Here is a 19,232-nt window from a genome sequence, read left to right on the forward strand (position 1 = left end):
TTTCTGAAAGTACACTTATTTGTGGGGCTCTTTGGAAATGAGCTTTTCTACTCCCTGGCAGAGATGGGGCTAGTGCTGCTTTGTGCGCTCTGCCCAGAGACCATCGCATGGGGGATGAAACCACAGCAGCGCCTTTATTTCAAAACAGCCACCTCACCTTTCTTGACGGTGCCGTGGTGGTTTTTGTGCGTCTCTCCCAAAAGCAAACCTCGCGGCCTTGTGGAGCCTGGGGTGGGTCCCTGCCAGCAAGGTTCTTCCAGGGGCCAGATGTGCTCTCCTGGCATCACTGAGCTGCAGAGGGGGTGGATGAGGCACTGGCATGCTCATCCTCTTCCCCCTTATTCTGGCACATCTTGCTATCAAAAAAAGGTTGCTGCCTGCTCCAGATGTTGCTCTTAAAAACTCACTGGCACATGGGTCTGGCCCCAAAGAGCCGAAATCATAGAATCACCAGGTTGGAGAGGACCCACTGGATCAAATCCAACCATTCCTAATACTCCCTTAAACCATGTCCCTCAGCACTTCATCCACCCATTCCTTAAACACCTCCAGGGAAGGTGACTCGACCACCTCCCTGGGCAGCTGTTCCAGTGCCCAATGACTCTTACTGTGAAGATTTTTTTTCTGATATCCAACCTGACCCTCCCCTGGCGGAGCTTCAGGCCATTCCCCCTTGTCCTGTCCCCTGTCACTCGGGAGAAGAGCCCAGCTCCCTCCTCTCCACAACCTCCTTTCAGGTAGTTGTAGAGAGCAATAAGGTCTCCCCTCAGCCTCCTCTTCTCCAGGCTAAACAACCCCAGCTCTCTCAGCCGCTCCTCGTAAGACTTGTTCTCCAGCCCCTTCACCAGCTTCGTTGCTCTTCTCTGGACACGCTCCAGAGCCTCAACATCCTTCTTGTGGTGAGGGGCCCAGAACTGAACACAGTACTCAGTGTGCGGTCTCACCAGTGCCGAGTACAGAGGGAGAATAACCTCCCTGGACCTGCTGGTCACACTGTTTCTGATCCAAGCCAAGATGCCGTTGGCCTTCTTGGCCACCTGGGCACACTGCTGGCTCATGTTCAGTCGCTGTCAACCATTACCCCCAGGTCCTTCTCTTCCGTGCAGCTCTCCAGCCATTCTTCCCCCAGTCTGTAGCGCTGCATAGGGTTGTTGTGCCCCAAGTGCAGGACCCGGCATTTGGCCTTGTTGAACCTCATGCCATTGGCCTAGGCCCAGTGGTCCAGCCTGTTCAGATCCCTTTGGAGCCTCCCTGCCCTCCAGCAGATCCACACTTCCACCCAGCTTAGTGTCATCTGCAAACTTCCTAAGGGCACACTCAATGCCTTCATCCAGGTCATTGATAAAGAAACGTACAGTCTCTGTGAAATTGCAGAGGTCCATCCTTTTTCTTCAGGATTCAACTTTGAAACCAGTAGAAACTTCATGCCAGCTGTCATCACGGTACAAAATCAATCCCCCTGCTTGGCCCGGTTCCTTTCCACAGGCTGCCTCTCCTGTTAGAGCTGCTGGGGAGGCAGGTGGGTGCCGTATGCTCCCTTTGTCTCTCTTCACAGCAATCTGGTCACATTCTTGCTGTCTACGTCTTGGTCTGTGCCTCTGCTCATGGGCTTTCCAGGCATTTCCTGCCTGTTGCCTGCATTGCACCAGGCATGGATGACTTGAGTAGGGTCGACTTGGGAGTGGACACCCTTGTGACAGGCTGTGTTTGGATCAGCTTAGCTTCTGAGTTCTCCCAGAGTCTGTAGCACTTCATTTTACCTCGTTAGCAGCATGTAGTAGTGGTAGTGGGGTGGGATCAGGCTCCAAAACCATCACCCTTCCTTCTGGAGGACCTTTCCCCCTTACTCTGGCTCCTTTTGCTATGAAAAAACCCAACGTTGACGTCTGCTCCAGATATTGCTCTTATGAACTATACTGGCACATGAGTCTGGCCCGAAAGAGCTGAACTCTGCAGTCTCCATCAGATTGTAGAGGTCTATCCTTGTTCTCAAGGAGATAAGAAGTGGTTGGGTGGGATGGGCACAGGTCTGTGGTGCCCATCAACAGGCAGGGGCTGCTGTATAGCCGGGAGTGAGCTCCTCAAACACAGTGAGCAGGTGGCAAGGGTTCTGCAGGGTGTGTTCATGTTCCCTGACAACAGCCTTGCTCTGCTTAATGGTGGCTATGAGGTGTTTCATGAGTAGCATCTGCACCATCCCCAACCGCCTGGTGTCCGGAAGATCTCAAGTCTGAATCCCATATGGCCTCTAAACCCTTCTGGGGAAGAGCTTATGGCTGGATGAGTGATCCTCCCCTATATAAGGTGGTGGGTTTAGGTGGTTAAGATTGTAAGGTGCTGTGTCTCAAACGGTTGTGGCTTAGCATAGAAGTATGCAGGTAAGGCCCTATCTCCGTGTACTGCTCCGGGCAGGTCTGGATCAGCCTAGAGTCTGATCTACCTGAGACCTGAGCATCTCCAAGGACAGGGTTTCCTATCCAAGAGCCCTGTTCCGATGTCTGATCACCCTCATGGTTTTAAAATTCATGAAAATCCATGTGTCAGAACGCCCCACGCCTCTTGTCCTGTCACCACCCATCTCCATGAAGGGCTTGTCTCTTCCTGGTGTCCTCCTGGTGTGCACTTCCAGGCAGAGGGACTCCACTGCCTTGGTAGAGCGGTGGGAACAGACCTGGACCTGCTCGTGGCAGAGCCAAAGCAATTTGCATGAACTGCTGGATCAGAAGTGTGACGAGCACGACAAGGGAGGCGATTCTGCCCCTCTGCTCTGCTCTGGTGAGACCCCACCTGGAGCCCTGTGTCCAGCTCTGGAGTCCTCAGCACAGGAAGGCCATGGAGCTGTTGGAGCGAGTCCAGAGAAGGCCATGGAGATGATCCGAGAGTTGGGGTTGTTCAGTCTGGAGAAGAGAAAGCTATGGGGAGACCTTAGAGCAGCTTCCAGTGCTGAAAAGGGGTCCAGGAAAGCTGGGGAGGGGCTCTGGATCAGGGAGTGCAGGGACAGGATGGGGGGGCAGTTTTCAGCTGCAAGAGGGGAGACTGAGATGAGATCTTAGGGAGAAATGTTTTGCTGTGAGGGTGGGGAGGCCCTGGCCCAGGCTGCCCAGAGCAGTGGTGGCTGCCCCATCCCTGGAGGGGTTCAAGGCCAGGTTGGATGGGGCTTGGAGCCCCTGATCCAGTGGGAGATGTCCTTGCCCATGGCAGGGGTTGGAGCTGGATGGACTTTGAGGTCCCTTCCAACCCAAACCATTCTGTGATTCCTGCCTTTGTCTCCAGGTGCCTATGGAGACTCGGCAGGAGCTTGAGGGATGAGCCAGCTCAGTATAAATATTGGGGTCCCCCCCAGCCCTTCCAGCCAGGGGACAGAGCTGCCAGAGTGGCACCGGTTCCAGAACCCCCAGGTGCTGCAGAGCCCCCCCAGCACTCTGGGGATCCTTCTCTGGTTTCTCCTCTGCCAGAGGAGCAGAAGGATTTGACGAGGGCAGCCAGGAGCTCTGTGGGTGGAAAGGGAACCCGCTGCCCATTTCCTACCATTTTCACATCTTTTTTGGAGGGTTACTTGGCATTTCAGGGCTTTAGGGTCCTCCTTCAGCTCTGTGCTGTTGGGATGGGGTCTCTCTGGGAACTTTGCTGGCTCTCACTCTCCAGCTCCATCCCCAAAAGATTCTCTGATCCCTAAAAAGCTTCTCTGGTCCCCCAGAGTTTCTCTGGTCCTCAAAAAGCCCATCTGGTTCCCAAAAGCTTCACAGCTCTGCAAAAGGTGGAGGTTGGTCAAGGAGTGCCTACACCTATGGAGGTGGGGAGGGGTCCCCACCTGAGCTCAGCCCGCGATTAGGGGGACAGGTTGGACCCTACTGCCCCGGGGCAGTGTCCCCAGGGCTCCCTGTCCTCGTCTCCTGGCCACTACGTCACAGCTCTGTGCTGGCATTGAGCAGCTGCAGCTTCTCCTCCTTGGCCGAGGTCACCCTGAGGTGGCCCTGATGGGATGAGGGGGCACCTGGCCCTGTGCCTGCTGTCCCCAGCCCAGCAGCAGAAGGGATGACACCCCAAACTGGGGTGATGGGACCTCTGCACCCACAAAAGGGACCCCCCGTGGTGGTGGTGAACCGTGGCCTCAGGAGAAGCAGCAGTGAGAAGGGGGAGATATCTCCTTGGGGGAGATAAACCCCAGCCAAGGGTTGGACACCCAACACCGTGTCCTCGGGCTGAGCCTCAGCACAGGGATGGGGACCTGTGGGGACAGCACGAGGCTGGGGCTACATCGGAGCCGTAGGGACAGTGGAGTAGAGGCCCTGGGAACAAAGATGGTGCTGAGGGCAGCGAGGGCTCTGCTAGGGGTGACACGAGTTGCCCAGTTCTCAGTAGCCAGAAATGGAGGGCGGTGGGGGGGGTGGTGTTCTGCCACCACTGACACGAGTTGCCCAGTTCTCAGACCCTCCGGATTTGTGCCTCCCCCCCGCAGTGTGTGGGGGTGGGTGGGGTCCCCCCCTCCCCATCCCCTCTCTCCGTTGCCCCGGCAACGCGGGATGCAGGGGGAGCCGCCCATTGGCTGCCAGTGATGTCACCGCAGGGCGGGGCTCTTTTTTTTGGGTGGAAAAAAGGGCGGGAGGGGTGTCCAACACCTCCGCCCCCCCCAAACCTAGGTGGGGGAGGGGAGCTCCTCCCCTCGTGGCCCCTCCCCTCCCCGCCCGTGGGGGCCCCACCCGCCCCACCCGGCCCCGCCCCGAGGGCAACGGCGGCGGCGGAGATGGGTTCGGAGGAGGCGAGGGGCAAAGTGAGTTTGGGAGGGGGGGGATTTAAAGGGAGGGGTGTCAAGGATGGCTGGGGGCGGCGGGCAGGGTGGTTTCAAGATGTGTGGGGTCTTCAAGCGGCGGGGTGGGGTATTTTGGCAGCGCGGGGGCCGGCGGGGGGGGGGGAAGGGGGTGGGAAGGGCGGGGGGGGGCGGGGTCCCCCCCCCGCCCTTCCCATCCCCTTTCCCCCTCCCTTCGCCGGCCCCCGCGCTGCAGCCGCTTCCGGGGCGGGGGGGAAAAGGGGGGTCCCCGCCCTCCTCCCTTTCTCCTCCCACGCCCTTTGGTCTTAAAGCGCCAACCCCCCCTCTTTGCACAAGTTCTAACACCCCCTCCCTTCCAACCCTGAATCTATAGGATGCTCAGCACACCCCCCCCCCCCCATCTTTTCCCACTCCCAGCATCCCGAGGAGGAAATTCCAGGGGGAGGTGTGACTCGCAGGGGTGTGACCCCCCCCCCCCCCCCCCCGTCTTCCCCACGCCCAAAGCGGGGGGACACACACGGCGGGGGGGTTGGAGAGCGTTTTCCCACGCTTATCCCCTGTCCCCCCCAAGGTCACCCACAGCCTGCCCTGAGCTCGGTTAGTGTGAAAAGGGGGGCAGAGTAGCCCCCCCGACCCCCCAGATACAGGGGGTTTGGAGGGGTCAGTATGGGCATGGGGGCGTATAACTGCTCCCCCCATATAGGGATTTGGGGAGTATGGGCGTGGGGACGGGGTGCAGAGTAGCCCCCCCCCCAAAATATAGGGGATTGGGGAGGCAATATGGGTTTGGGGTGTATCACAGCCCCCTCATAGAGGAGTTTGAGGGGGGCAATATAGGGGTGGGGAAGGGGTGTATGGCAGACCGCCAATATTTGGGTTTGGGGGCAATATAGGGGTGGGGAAGGGGTGTATGGCAGACCCCCAATATTTGGGTTTGGGGGCAATATAGGGGTGGGGAAGGGGTGTATGGCAGACCCCCAATATTTGGGTTTGTGGCCAATATAGGTGTGGGGAGGGGGCATATAGCAGCTCTGCCCCCCCCGGTAGATGGGTTTAGGGGGGCGATATGAGTGTGGGGGTGTATAACTGCCCCCCCATATAGGGGTTTGGGGGGCCAATATGAGGGTGGGGAAGGGGTGTATAGCTGCGCCCACCGCTGATATTGGGGTTTGGGGGACAATATGGGGTTGGGGAAGGGGTGTACGGCAGACCCCCTCCAAAGTATGGGTTTTCCGGGGGTGATATTGGTGTAGGGGGTGTGTATAGCAACCCCCCCCCCCCCGCCTCTCCCCCACCTCGGGCTGAGGACGGAGGAATTCAGCTCAGTGATGAAAGCTGGAAGGGGGGGGTGTCGGGGAGCAATTTGGGGATCAAAAAATGAGGTTGGGGGGGTCACAGTGTTGTCGTGTTCCTGCCCCTCCATTGCTCCAGTTGGGGTCTGGTTGTGGGGACTCCCCCGGGTGGGGGAATCTTGGGGGGGAGGGAGGTTGGGGGTCCTGGTAGTTCATGAGTGGGGTGAGTGGGTTTTGGGGGGTCCCTGGTTTCATGGGGGAATAGTGGGGGCCCTTCTTGGTTGGGAGTGGGGGTGTTTGGGGGGGGTGTCCCTGGCTCTGAAGGTGTTTTTGGGGTTCGTGATGATTTGTGGAGCGAGGTCTGTGGGTTTAGGGGGTCTCTGGCTTTGGGGGGGGGGTATTGGGGGGCTTCTTGGCTGGGAGTGGGGGTGTTTTTGGGGGTCCCTGGATGAGTGTGTGTGTTTGGGGGGGGGTCCCAGCTGAATATGTGGATGCTGGGGGGGGATCCTTGCTCGGTGGGTGTGTTTGGGGGCATCCCTGGCTGAGTGGGGGGGGCCCCGTGGAGGGGTGTGTGTGCGCGTTTTGGGGTGTCCTAGAGATTGGGGGGGGGTGTCCCTGGCTTTGTGTAGTGGTATTGGGGGGGGTTGGCCGAGTGTGGGGTGGTTTGGGGGGGGTCCCTGGCTGAGTGTGTGTGTTGGGGGGTCTTGTGGCTGGGAGGGGTACTTGGGGGTCCGATGATGCTTGAGGGTGGGGCGGGGGGTGCTTGTGGGGCCCGGTGGCTTTTGGCCCCCCGCCATCAGGGCTGGCTCCGCCCTGGGTGTGTGCAGGGTGTGGGTGAGGGGTGTGCCCGGCCCGGGGGGCTCTGGGGAGCGGGGGGGGGGGGGGCTCTGTGCCTCTTTGAGGGGGCGTCTGGGTGACCGAGAGGGGGCTCTGTGCCTCTGTGGGGGCGGGGGGGCTGTTTGTGACTGGGAAGGGGGTGTGCGACTTGGGGGAGTCTGTGTGCCTTGCGGGGGGGCTACTTGTGACTGGAGGGGGCTCTTTGTGCCCAAGGGGGGGGCTCTTTGTGGTTGTGTGGGGGCTCTTTGTGACTGGAGGGGGGCTCTGTGCAACTTGGGGGGGTCTGTGTGCCTTGAGGGGGGTTCTTTGTGCCCAAGGGGGGCTCTTAGTGACTTGGGGGGGACTCTGTGCCTCTATGGGAGCTCTGTGTGACTGTGAAGAGCTCTGTGTGACTGGGGGGGCGTCTCTTTGTTACTGGTGGGGGGCTCTGTGTGCCTGGGGGGGCTCTTTGTGGCTGGAGGGGGCTCTTGGTGACTGGGACAGGGAGGCTCTGTGCAGCCTAGGGGGGCTTTCTGTGATTGGGGGGGCTCTTTGTGCTCGGGGGGGGCTCTGTGCGACTCGGGGAGCTGTGTGCCCAGGGGAGGCTCTGTGTGACTTGGGGGGGTTCTGCACGTATTTGCGGGGGTCCCAGAGGTGTGCAGAGGTCAGCCCTGGGGTGATCAGTGCTGCTTTAGGGGTCCCCTCAGGATCTGTGTGCCTGAGGGTCACAGCAAGGGGGTGTGGGGGTGCTGGGAGAGTCCCTGTCGCCGTGTCTGTGGTTTTGGGGGTCCCCTCGGTCAGGGGTGCTGGGGGGGTGTCCCTGTTGCTGTGTCTCTGTTTCGGGCTCCCCTTGTTTGGGGGTGCAGAGGGGTCTCTGTTGCGGGGTGCCCCTGTTTGAGGGTGCCGGGGGGGATCCCTGTCGCCGTGCCCGTGTTTTGGGGTCCCCTTCTTCAGGGGTGCTGGGGTTGATCCCTGTCGCTGTGTTTATGTTTCGGGGTCCCTTGTTTGGGGGTGCTAGGGGGTCTGTGTTTCAGGGTGCCCGTGTTTTGGGGATGCCGGGGGGGGTCCCTGTTTCGGGGTCCCCTTTTCAGGGGTTCCTGGCTCGGCGTCCCCTTGTTTAGGGGTGCCAGTGGGTCCCTGTTTTGGGGTCCCTGTTCCGGGGTTCCCGTGTTCAGGTTTGCTGGGGGGTCTATGTTTCGAGGTCCCCTTGTTCGGGGGTGCCGAGGTATCCCCGTTCTGAGGTGCCCGTATTCGGGGGTGCCCGGTGGCGGCCGTTGCCCCGGGGGCGGGGCGGCGCGGGCGGGGCCGTTGCCGGTCCCTTTAAGGAGCCCCACCCGGGCCGAGCCAGGGTGGAGCCGCAGCGCCGTTCACACCTCCCGCCCGGCCCCGGCACGGCGGGAGCGCGGCTGCGGAGCATGATCCTGCCCGCCGAGGGGATGAGCGCCGGGTCGGTGAGTGACACCCCCCCTTCCAATCCCCGCGCCCCCCAAAACCGGTGCAGGGGAAAAGGGGGCGAGGCCCCTTTAAGGCGCGGGGGAGGGGAGCGTGGCGGGGCCGGCACCGCCCGGGGCGCGCGCGGGGCGGGGTCGAGGGGGCGGGGCCGCGCGGTTTGTGGAGCCACGGAGGGGCGTGGCCAAAGTGAGGGGGCGTGGCCAGAGGAAAGGGCGTGTGTGCGCGATTGGTGGAATCGCGGAAGGGGCGTGGCCAAGGGGAAGGGCAGGGCTGCGCTGTTTGGCGTCACCTCGGCGAGGGGCGTGGCTGACAGCTTGGTGGAGTCGCGGAGGGGGCGTGGCTTCGGGGAGGAGTTGCGAGTTTGGCGGACCCTCAGGGAGGGGCGTGGCTGAGGGAGGGCGTCGCCAGGGGAAGGGAGGGGCTGTCCGATTGGTCGCGGCGCGGGGGGTATGTGGCGAAGGGAAGGGCGGGGCTGCCCGATTGGCAGAGCCGCTTAGGGGGCGTGGCCTCAAAAAGGTGTGCTCTGCGCGATTGGTGGGGCCGCGGGGGAGCGTAGCCATGAGAAAAGGCGGGGCTGCGCGATTGGCGTGGCGCTGGGGAAGGGCGGGGCTGTCCGGCTGGCGGGGTGGTGGAGGAGGCGGGGCCTCGGGAAGAGAAGGGCTGTCCGACTGGGGGGGCCGCAATTGCGCGCGGTCTCGAGGAACGGTGGGACTGCCGGACTGGGGGGCAGCGGGGGGGCGTGGCCAGGGGAAGGGCAGGGGCGTTGCCGCGCCGGGAGGGGCGTGGCTCGCGGGGCGTGGCTGTGCAGGTTGCTGTGACCTCGGGGAGGGCCGCGCCCCGCTGGAAGGGGCGGTGCTTGCAGGATTGGCGCGGCCTCGGGGAAGGGCGTGGCTGCGCGGGGGCGTAGCCGAGTGCGTGGTCTCTGGTTGGTGGAGCCGCTCTGGGGGCGGGGCCTGAGGGGCGGGGCCTGAGGGTCGGGCGGGGCATCCGATTGGCAGTGCCCTGCGGGGGGGCGTGGTTTGTGGGGCGTGGTCTCTGGGGCGCTGCACAAGGGGCGTGGTCTGCGATTGCGGAGCTGCCCCATGCCTCAGTTTCCCCATTTTCTTGATGTGGAAAACACCGGCAAATAAAGTCCTTAAGGCTCGTTTTGGAGTGTTAGGAAGCACGCACACTTCCTCAGCCTGGGGAACACAAGGAGTGAGCTCCATCGATCCTGTGCAGCTGGGCAGGAGCTGGGAAGGGGTGGGTTTCCCACTTACATGCACGTGTATAAATTTTCCTGGCGATTTTATGCACATGTTGTTACTTTCCACTCATTTTGATGTGATTCTGAACTTCAGAACAGTAAAATCTCAGCTAATTTGGAGCTTTGGCTCCAGCTCTGCCTGACCTTGCCTTGGAGATGGGGAGAAACCCCAGCCAGAGGGTCACAGGAGCAGAGACGCCGGTTCAGCGCAGATCACACTGAACATGAGACGTTATCATCTCCAAAGAATGAACAATGCCTGGAAACACACTGCCTGAAAGAAAACCTGCCAAAAAAATCACGCTAACAGAAGCACGTTCTGTCTAACTTTCAAAAACCACAATTACTGAGATGAAACTGAGCTCTACTTTGACTTAAATAAAAAACATTCTGCTTTTTATAACAGGAACTCCTTCCTGTACCTCTCAGCTCTTCTCAGTGGGGAGCAACCGCTCTGTCCTCACCTCTATAAGACAAAGGGACTCAAATTCAGCCTGGAGAAGAGAAGGGTCCGAGGAGACCTTAATAGTGACCTTCCAGTACCTGAAGGGGCTACAGGAAAGCTGGAGAGGGGCTATTTGTGAAGGCCTGTGGGGATAGGATGAGGGGGAATGGGTATAAACTGGAGAAGGGCAGATTTAGACTGAACATTAGGAAGAATTTCTTCACCGTGAGAGTGGTGAGACACTGGCCCAGGTTGCCCAGGGAAGTTGTGTCTGCCCCATCCCTGGAGGTGTTGAAGGCCAGGTTGGATGAGGCCTTGGGCAGCCTGATCTAGTGGGATGTCCCTCCCTATGTCAGGGAGGGTGGAACTAGATGATCTCTAAGGTTCCTTCCAACCATAGCGATTCTATGATTCTAAGTTCAAGCAGTCCGTGGCCATTCAGACCCTCACTGATGCGCTGGGTTTGCTCTCTGCCATCTGGGTCAGATAGATGTTTCCTCAGCCTGGTGAGGAACAAAAGCTGTAGGACAGCAGATGCAACTATAAAGTGTCTAAATCAAGAATATTCCACTTCTTGTCATAGTAATTCCTTGTCTCACCCCCTTTGATCTCTCGCAGGGCCAGGGGAAGGCAACGCCTGCCATGAGCTCGTCGGCGCTGCTGGCTGAGGGCCCCCTTGACCCACCCGTGCTGCTTGCCGACATCAAGACCGAGCCCCCCGAGGAGCTCCTGGCCAGTGATTGTGGCCAGCCCCAAGCCGAGCCCGTCGATCTCTCCCTCAACAAGTCCAAGACGGCCGCAGCCCCGGCCCCTCCGCCACCGCCCCCCACCTCGGTCCAGTCCTCTCCATTGCTGGTGGCTCCCCCGCTCCCCACACCTGCTGCCGTCTCCATCGCGCCCTCTGGCCTCAGCTCCACCTCGGCCATCCCGGCTGTCCTCTCGCCCGGCTCCATCCTGGCCTCCACGCAGGGCAGTGGTGGGCAGCAGATCCTCCACGTCATCCACACCATCCCCTCCGTCAACCTGCCCAGCAAGATGGGCAACCTCCAGACCATCCCTGTGGTGGTCCAGTCCCTCCCTGTTGTCTACACCACCATGCCCACCGACGGCGTCACCGCCATCACTGTACCCCTCATCGGCGGGGACGGCAAGAATGCCGGGTCTGGTAAGGGCATGCAGGGGGGGAGCCTTGAAATTTGGGGGGGAATAGTGAGGGTGTCCCACCTCGTGGAGTGGTGTCGCTGAAGGGGATGTGATTTTTCCACCTGGGGTGCCATCTCTGCCACCCACTCACCCACCATCTGCCTCCCCATATCTGCCACCTTCACCCAAAGGATGGGTCCCCAAAAATCCCTCACAGGGGTCTGATTTTCCACTCTGGGTGTCACGTCTACTACCTATCATCTGTCGCCCCATATCTGCCACCTTCAACCAAAGGATGGTCCCAAAACTTCCTAAAGGGGATTTGAATTTTCTACCTTGGGGTGTCATCTCCTCCACCCACCGTTTGCCTCCCTGTGTCTGTCACCTTCACCCAAAGGATGGGTCCCCAAAAACTCCTCTGAGCCCCACCAGGGCCTTCAGCCCCCAGCCTGTGCCGCCGAGGGGACATGGGGAGGGCAGGGAACACATGGGATGTGATGCTACCTCCTCAACCAGCTCTGTCTTAATGCCTATTCCTTTTTCTCAGGACACTTCCCACCTTATTCAGGGTGGGGGCCTGGTTCTCCTCACCTCTGGGCAGGAGCAGGCAGCCCAAAGGGGTGCCCCCCAGGTTATGCCCCCCCTCCTGTATCTCCGCACATTACAGTGCGGGGAGCTTCTCCATCTCCCTGACTTGACATTTTTGGGTGTGGTGGGAGCAAGGGGAAGGTTGTCCCCCTGGCATAAGGGGTAGTATTTCTCTGGGGGTTGTTGGTGTTTTCTGCTCATGAGCCAAACGCCCTTCTTCCTTGTTTCTCGATAGCTTTTCTTTCCCGCCCCCCACCAGTGAAGATTGACCCGGGCTCCATGTACCCCATGGCCATGAGCAGTGACAGTGAGGACAGTGCCTCCGAGAGTGGCCCAGCCCCTTTCCAGGACCTTCAGAGAGAGTGAGTCTCTTCTTATGTCATGGAATCATAGAGTGGTTTGGATTGGAAGGGACCTCAAAGCCCATCCAGTTCCAACTCCTTGCTATGGGCAGGGACACCTCCCACTGGATCAGGGGCTCCAAGCCCCATCCAACCTGGCCTTGAACCCCTCCAGGGATGGGGCAGCCACCACAACTTCCCTGGGCAACCTATTCCAGTGTCTCACTACCTTCATTGTGAAGAATGCCTTCCTAATGTTCACTCTAAATCTTCTCCCCTCCAATTTAAAGCCATTCCCCCTCGTCCTCTCCCTGCCCTCACTGATCAAGAGCCCCTCCCCAGCTTTCCTGGAGCCCCTTTCAGCACTGGAAACTGCTCTAAGGTCTCCCCTCAGCCTTCTCTTCTCCAGGCTGAACAACCCCAACTTTCTCAGCCTGTCCTTATACAGGATGTCCTCCAGCCCTCGGATCATCTCTGTGGCCTCCTTTGGTCTTGTTCCAACAGTTCCATATCCTTATGTTGAGGACTTCAGCACTGAACTCAGGACTCCAGGTGGGGTCTCACCAGAGCGGAGCAGAGGGGCAGGATCTGCTCCCTCCCTGCTGGTCCCACTGCTTGGGATGCAGCCCAGGACACGTTTGGTTTCTGGGCTGTGAGTGCACGTTGCCGGCTCATGTTGAGCTTCTTACCCCCAGCACCCCAAGTCCTTCTCCTCAGAGGCTGCTCCCAGTCAAATCATCCCTCTTTCTGTACTGAAACCACGGATTTCCCTGACCCAGGTGTAAGACCTTGCACTTGGCCTGCCCCCCAACCCTGGTCCCCGGGTGCCCTGCAGTGTTTGTGGGTCCATGTCCTCCATCCCTCCCTCCTCCTAGCAGGCCAGCGGCACGGGGACAGCGAGCCGAATCCCCCGACCTGAAGAAGCGTCGCATCCACCAGTGCGACTTTGAAGGCTGCAATAAGGTCTACACCAAAAGCTCCCACCTCAAAGCTCACCGGCGGATACACACGGGTAGGGGCAAGCGCTGCGCACCCTGTGCGGCAACGAGTCAGGATCAGTGCCTCTGGCTCCTGAGGGCTTGGGGGGGGTCAGAGGGGTCTTTCAGGGTGGTGGCACCCTGTGCAAAAAGTAAGGGGGCCCTTGAGGGGCTGAGGGATGGCTTTAGGAGTTCTGTTACCCTCTGCCAGAGACTGAGGTGTGCCTCTGGGGGCTCGGGATGCTGGCACCCAGTGTCAGGGCTGGGGGTGCCCTGTGGGGGCGCAGGGTGCTGGCATCCAATGTCAGGGCGTGGAAGTGCCCTTTGGGGGTCAGGGTGCTTGGAGGTGGGGGTAAGGGTGGTGGCGTCCAGTGTGAGGGCTTTCAGGTGCCCTTCTAGGGGTCAGGGTGCCAGCACCCAGTGTCAGGGCTGGGGGTGCCCTCGGGAGGCTTGGGGTGTCAGCACCTGGTGTCAGGGCTGGGGTTGCAAATATCTCCTTTTAAAGTCTCAGGAAGCTCTTTGGGGGTGCAGCCACCCTCTGCTGGGTGGCCCCAGTTGAGGAGCACTTGGGCTCTGTGCTGGCCCTTTGTGGGTGCTGGTGACCAAGGCTGTGATGCTGGGACCCTCCTCCCCCCACCTCTAGGTCTGGTTATGGGGTGCTCCCTTGGGTGGCCCTGCTGGGGCACGCCTCTCCTCCCCACCCCTCAGGCATGGCTTCCCCTGCCAGGAATGGCTCCCGGTTCCCCCACTGTGTCCTCTGGGTTGGCACCCTGGGGCCCTGCAGGCACACGGGCTCTGCCATGGGCACTGCTGCCGCACGGGAAGGATGTTTGGGTGCTGCCGCTGGGGTTGCATGCTGCCAGTGGGAGGGCACCCTGCTGCCATCCATGCCCATCGTGCTGCGGTGAGCCCTGTGGCCTGCCCTTTGCTGGTCCTGGGGGGGCGGTGAGTGGGCAGTGCTGGAACGGAGAGGTGTGCTCCCCAAAACACCGTCACCAGTCTCACTCGCAGCGCGGGTGGGGAGCTGTGCTGCACCTCAAAGCAACACTCGTGCACCTGGTGGCGCCAATGGACTGCGCTGGGCGAGTGAGGGCTGGCGTAGAGCTGTGGAAGGGTTTCTGTGCTGTGGTGATCCCACTGCAGCCAAGAAACCTCTGCTCCGTGGGGGTCATTTTTTGCAGTGCTGATCACTCTCTGCTCTCCTTGTGCAGGTGAGAAGCCCTACAAATGCACCTGGGAAGGCTGCACCTGGAAGTTCGCCCGCTCGGATGAGCTGACCCGGCATTTCCGCAAGCACACGGGCATCAAGCCCTTCCGCTGCTCAGACTGCGACCGCAGCTTCTCCCGCTCCGACCACCTGGCCCTTCACCGCCGGCGGCACATCATGATGTGAGGAGCTGAGGTGTCCAGCTGGGATGGGGGGGACAGTGGAAAACAGAGGTGCATCCCTCCCTGCTCCTCCCTGCGTGGTGGAAGGACAGTGGGAGCGGAGAGGCTGAGCTTTGCCTGGCAGCGAGTGACCTGAGCCCCACCGGTGCAAGATGTAAAAAAGATGGTTTCTGGACTGGTCCTCCTTCTCCCTTGCTCCTATTTCTTGTTTTTTTCCTGGGCTTCTCCTCCCCACTCGCAACATCCAGAGGCTTCTCCTTCACTCCTCACCCAGGATCCATCCAGCAGCGGCCTCCAGACCTGCACATCTGCCTCTTCAGCCTCCATCTCCTGTGCTCGCTGTCCCCTGCCCCATCCCAGTTGGCAAAATGTGGGGCTGTGGCAAGGCCAGAGACGGGGGGGGCTCTGCCACCACCCCCTGCAGTAGCTGCCAGCCTCTTCCCTCTCCGGAGAGCCTCTGTGCCTCATCCCCAGCCTGTCCTGTCTCTGCAGGAGAAGGGACCCTGGCACATCACCTGCCTCGGTGTGGGAGGTGCTGGGGGCATGCAGGAAGGCCAAGAAGAGATGAAAAAGACAGGAGGAGGAGGGGGAAAACCCAGCAACCCAACAGCATCCCCCGAACAAGACCACCACCACCCAGAAAAGGGAAACTTTGCGGAACGTGGAACTGTGATTTTATGAAATTTTAAGGGAGAGGGGAGACCTGGGGGGGTTGGGGAGGGCAGGGCCACCAGTTCTTGTGGTTTTTTGAAGACTGGGGGCAGTTGAATCGTTTTTAAGTTAAAAAGGCAACTTTGGCCACATGCTTTTCTTCCTAATTGTAATTATTGTTTTGGTGAGGTGCCCCCTGATGCTTCTCCAGTTGCTGTGAGGGTAGCCCCACACTCGTGGTTGGAAGGTGGCAGGATTTGAGGTTGGAACCTTGGGGCTGTTGGGTGCTGGGAAGGGAGATAGAGGGCTGTGACATCCCCTCTGCCCACACCGAAGCAGTACCTGTGGGGCTGGTTGGGTGGGGGCATCTTCCTGAAAGGTTTCTGAGCTGTGCCTTGTGCTTGGGGGATGTTGGGCTGCCTGGGGAGGGGTCATCCAGTGGTGGGAGGGCCTGGGGTTGAGGTGGCAGAGACCCTCAGCTCCTGAAAATGACTCTGACAGATGGTTGGGAAACTACTGTTCCTCTCAGCTTTCCATCCACTAGCCAAAGTGTTTCATGGGGCAGAGCTTTGTCCTGGTTGCCGACCCTCTTGGGCTGGGCACAGCCAGAAGGCGAGTCTGGTTGGTGGCTGGTCACAAGCGGTGTTCCCACGGCTCTGTGTGGGGACCCATTCTATTTGATATCTTTGTCCGTGATTTGGATGAGGGGATCGAGTGCTCTGTCAGTCATCTTGCAGATGACACCAAATTGGATGTGAGTGTTGATCTGCTTGAGGGTGGGAAGGTTTTGCAGAGGGACCTGGACAGGCTGGATCCACAGGCCAAGGCTCTGCAGAGGGACCTGGACAGGCTGCATCCATGGCCCAGCTCTGCAGAGGGACCTGGACAGGCTGCATCCATGGCCCAGCTCTGCAGAGGGACCTGGACAGGCTGGATCCACGGGCCAAGGCTCTGCAGAGGGACCTGGACAGGCTGGATCCATGGGCCAAGGCTCTGCAGAGGGACCTGGACAGGCTGGATCCATGGGCCAAGGCTCTGCAGAGGGACCTGGACAGGCTGCATCCATGGCCCAGCTCTGCAGAGGGACCTGGACAGGCTTGATCCATAGGCTGTGATGGCCAAGTACTGGGTCCTGCACTTGGGCCACAACAATCCTGTGCAGCTCCAGGCTTGGGGAAGAGTGGCTGGCAAGCTGCTCAGTGGAGAAAGTCCTGAGGGTGTTGGTCAACAGTGACTGAACATGAGCCAGCAGCGGCCCAGGTGGCCAGAAGGCCACCAGCATCCTGGCTTGGCTCAGCCGTGCGGTGGCCAGCAGGAGCAGGGAAGAGATCGTTCCCCTGGACTCAGCGCTGCTGAAGCCGCACCTCGAATCCTGGGTTCGGTTTTGGGCCCCTCAGTGCAGGGAAGACATTGAGGGGCTGGAGTGCATCCAGGGAAGGGAACGGACCTGGGGAAGGGGCTGGAGCTCGGGGTCAGCACTATACGTTGTTCTGCCTTTGGAGCCAGCAGTGACCCATGCGATGAAGGTGGTTCCCCTTGAGGTGAGCCCCTCATCTGCTGCTGTGGCAACCCCCAACCTGCCTCCTCGCACCCCTGAGGCAGAGAAGGGGAATTGAGAAACCCCTCCGAGGTGACAAGGAAGGGGGTTGATGGTGCCCACCGCAGTCTGGGCAGGGAGAGCATCCTCCCCTGCTGCTGTGGCTCCTGCTGCATCCCTTGTTAAAAATGACTTTTTAAAGGCAAGAATGACTTTTTAAAAGCCAAAATTTGACTTTTTAAAGGTAAAAAAATAACTTTTTAAAGGCAAAAATCACTTTTAAAGCAGCTTGGTCAAATACCCCCAAATGCTTTGGAGCAGGCAACACGTTGCTCCAGAGCTGCCATGGAAGCATCTGGAGCAGATGAGCTGTTTTCTGGCTCCTTAAGTTTACCAGTCATGAAGCAAATTGTAAATGGCAACAAGAAGATGCATTTTCTTGGTGAAGAGAAAAACCCAAGATGATGTAGTTGCATGAGGTTTTGCTTTTGGAATTTCAAACCCTGAGATCTGAACCGGACCTCAGGAGGAGGCTGTGCTGGTGCACTGTGGTGCAAGGCTTTGAGGGGAGATGGAGAAACCATTGCACACAGGTGGCAAAGCATTTGGTGGCTCTGAGGTGGTGGTTCTCCACACAAGAAAAGTATCTTGGTGTGCATGAAAACCCTCTGCCATGAAGGCAACCTGGAAGTGCTCAGCTTTGACTCCAGCATCTGGCACGGGGAGCAGCCACCAGGCTGAGAACACACCCAGCCCAGCGGGGCTCAGCCTCACCACCCCAAACCCACAGAATCATAGAATGGTTTGAGTTGGAAGGGACCTTCCAGCCCATTCAGTTCACCTCTGCCATGGGCAGGGACACCTCCCACTGGGTCAGGGGCTCCAAGCCCCATCCAACCTGGCCTTGAACACCTCCAGGAATGGGGCAGCCACCACTGCTCTGGGCAACCTGGGCCAGGGCCTCCCCACCCTCACAGCAAAACATTTCTCCCTAAGATCTCATCTCAATCTCCCCTCTTTCAGCTGAAAACCGTTCCCTGCACTCCCTGACCAAGAACACCTCCTCAGCTTTCCTGGAGTACTGAAAGCATACTGGAAGATGCTGTAAGGTCTCCCCACAGCCTTCTCTTCTCCAGGCTGAACAACCCCAACTCTCTCAGCCTATCCTTGTACGGGAGGTGCTCCAGCCCTCGCATCACCTCCGTGGCCTCCTCTGGACCTGCTCCAAGAGTTCCATGTCCTTCTGATGTTGGGGACTCCAGAACTGGACACAGGGCTCCAGGTGGGGTCAAGTTTTCTCTCCCAAATTAACAAAGAACTCTAGGAGAAAGCCCTGTGTCCTTGTGCAGGGATGCTGGTGCTAGTGGTGGCTGGTGCTGCACCCAGAAGGGTGCTGAGACGTGATGGGGGAGAAACTCGCTGCACTGATGACGGAGACACCTCCAGCAGCACCTAGGTGGTGTGTGGCACCCATGTGTCCCTATGTCACCCCTCCCAGCTGCCGACCATGGCTTTGTTATACCCCAGGACAACTGTTGAGTGCTTTGCTCAGGTGCCAGCAGTGGCTTGAGCCCGTGACGGCAGGAATGTGGTTGTGGGGCAAAGTGCCTTTTTCTCTGTTTTTCCCCTATACAGCTCCGTTCCTCCTCTTTTCTTGGCAGTGGCTGCAAAGCTGGGGGCCCCGTGGGGTGACGGATGCTTGCTGGGGGCTGGGAGGAGGAAGAGGCTGACGAGGGGGGCCCAGACCTGCTACAGCTCTGCTCGAATGTGTTCTGGGTTTTGCAATATCCCTGTGCTGAGAAGCCAGGCCCTGGCAGCCGTAAATATTTGCCCTGGTGATGGGATGAGAGAGGACGGGATGGAGGTGCCTGGTGTGTCTCTGCAGGCAGTGCCCTCTGCTGCTCCCTGGTTCATACGGAGCTGCTTCCCTCAGCCCATTGTGACCTGGAGTCGTCCCATGATAGGTGAGGCAAAGCTCTTGGACCCCACCAAGCCAGCCCTGCTGTACCCTTGCAGCACCACCCAACAAACTGGCTGTCCCTCTCTCCGCATCTATCTGCTCTGCTTTCCCTCTCTCCCACGGGAAGCTGGCTGGAGTGTGATGGCTGAAGTGTCATTGGGGCGAGGCAAACGCTCCAGCCCCTGAGCAAACAGCATAGAATCACAGAACGGGTTGGGTTGGAAGGGACCTCAAAGCCCACCCAGTTCCAACCCCTGCCGTGGGCAGGGACACCTCCCACTGGATCAGGGGCTCCAAGCCCCATCCAACCTGGACTCCAGAACTGGACACAGGGCTCCAGGTGGGGTGTCCCCAGAATGGAGCAGAGGGCAGAATCCCATCACTCAGCCTGCTGGCTACCCTGCTTTGGATGCAGGCCGGGACATTGTTGGCCGCCTGCGCTGCGAGCCCAGTCCTGCTCACCTTGCTGCCACTGATAGATGAGATTTGGAATCCCCCTCGGGGCCTCCACCGACTACTCTGTGGGACCACCACGCTCCGTTTGACTGTGATTTCACCCCCTTTACCCTTTCTCCCGCCTCTAGGAGACCTTTTTATGGTGCTGGGCCTCAGGATCCCTTGGATGAG

At 59.5% G+C, this 19,232-nt stretch overlaps 1 protein-coding gene across 6 annotated transcripts; it reads left to right on the forward strand.

The window, feature by feature from the left end:
* The first annotated feature begins 4,705 nt into the window (after nucleotides 1-4,705).
* KLF8 (KLF transcription factor 8) lies at nucleotides 4,706-15,175 on the forward strand. 6 transcript variants are annotated; one of them, XM_054075485.1, is made up of 5 exons: nucleotides 4,706-4,771; nucleotides 10,638-11,184; nucleotides 11,986-12,112; nucleotides 12,967-13,103; nucleotides 14,280-15,174. In XM_054075485.1, exons 1-5 carry the CDS (start codon nucleotides 4,745-4,747, stop codon nucleotides 14,459-14,461), a joined length of 1,020 nt encoding a protein of 339 aa, XP_053931460.1. In that variant the 5' UTR covers nucleotides 4,706-4,744; the 3' UTR covers nucleotides 14,462-15,174. The 6 variants fall into 6 exon arrangements, with proteins under 6 accessions (XP_053931460.1, XP_053931459.1, XP_053931462.1 ...); XM_054075484.1 differs by lacking the exon at nucleotides 4,706-4,771 and adding an exon at nucleotides 8,185-8,327; XM_054075487.1 differs by lacking the exon at nucleotides 4,706-4,771 and adding an exon at nucleotides 8,750-8,775.
* The last annotated feature ends 4,057 nt before the right edge of the window (nucleotides 15,176-19,232 follow it).

Source organism: Cuculus canorus, chromosome 10, assembly GCF_017976375.1.
Source record: "Cuculus canorus isolate bCucCan1 chromosome 10, bCucCan1.pri, whole genome shotgun sequence".
In the NCBI taxonomy this organism is placed as follows: Eukaryota; Metazoa; Chordata; class Aves; order Cuculiformes; family Cuculidae; genus Cuculus; species Cuculus canorus.

Excerpts from the sequence above, each read along its gene's own strand:
- KLF8 (XM_054075482.1), top strand. The coding sequence starts at position 9,436 with ATGTGGAAAACACCGGCAAATAAAGTCCTTAAGGCTCGTTTTGGAGTG. Across the intron at positions 9,571-10,637 it reads TGGGCAGGAGCTGGGAAGGG|GGCCAGGGGAAGGCAACGCC; the intron begins GTGGGTTTCCCA and ends GATCTCTCGCAG. Across the intron at positions 13,104-14,279 it reads TCACCGGCGGATACACACGG|GTGAGAAGCCCTACAAATGC; the intron begins GTAGGGGCAAGC and ends CTCCTTGTGCAG.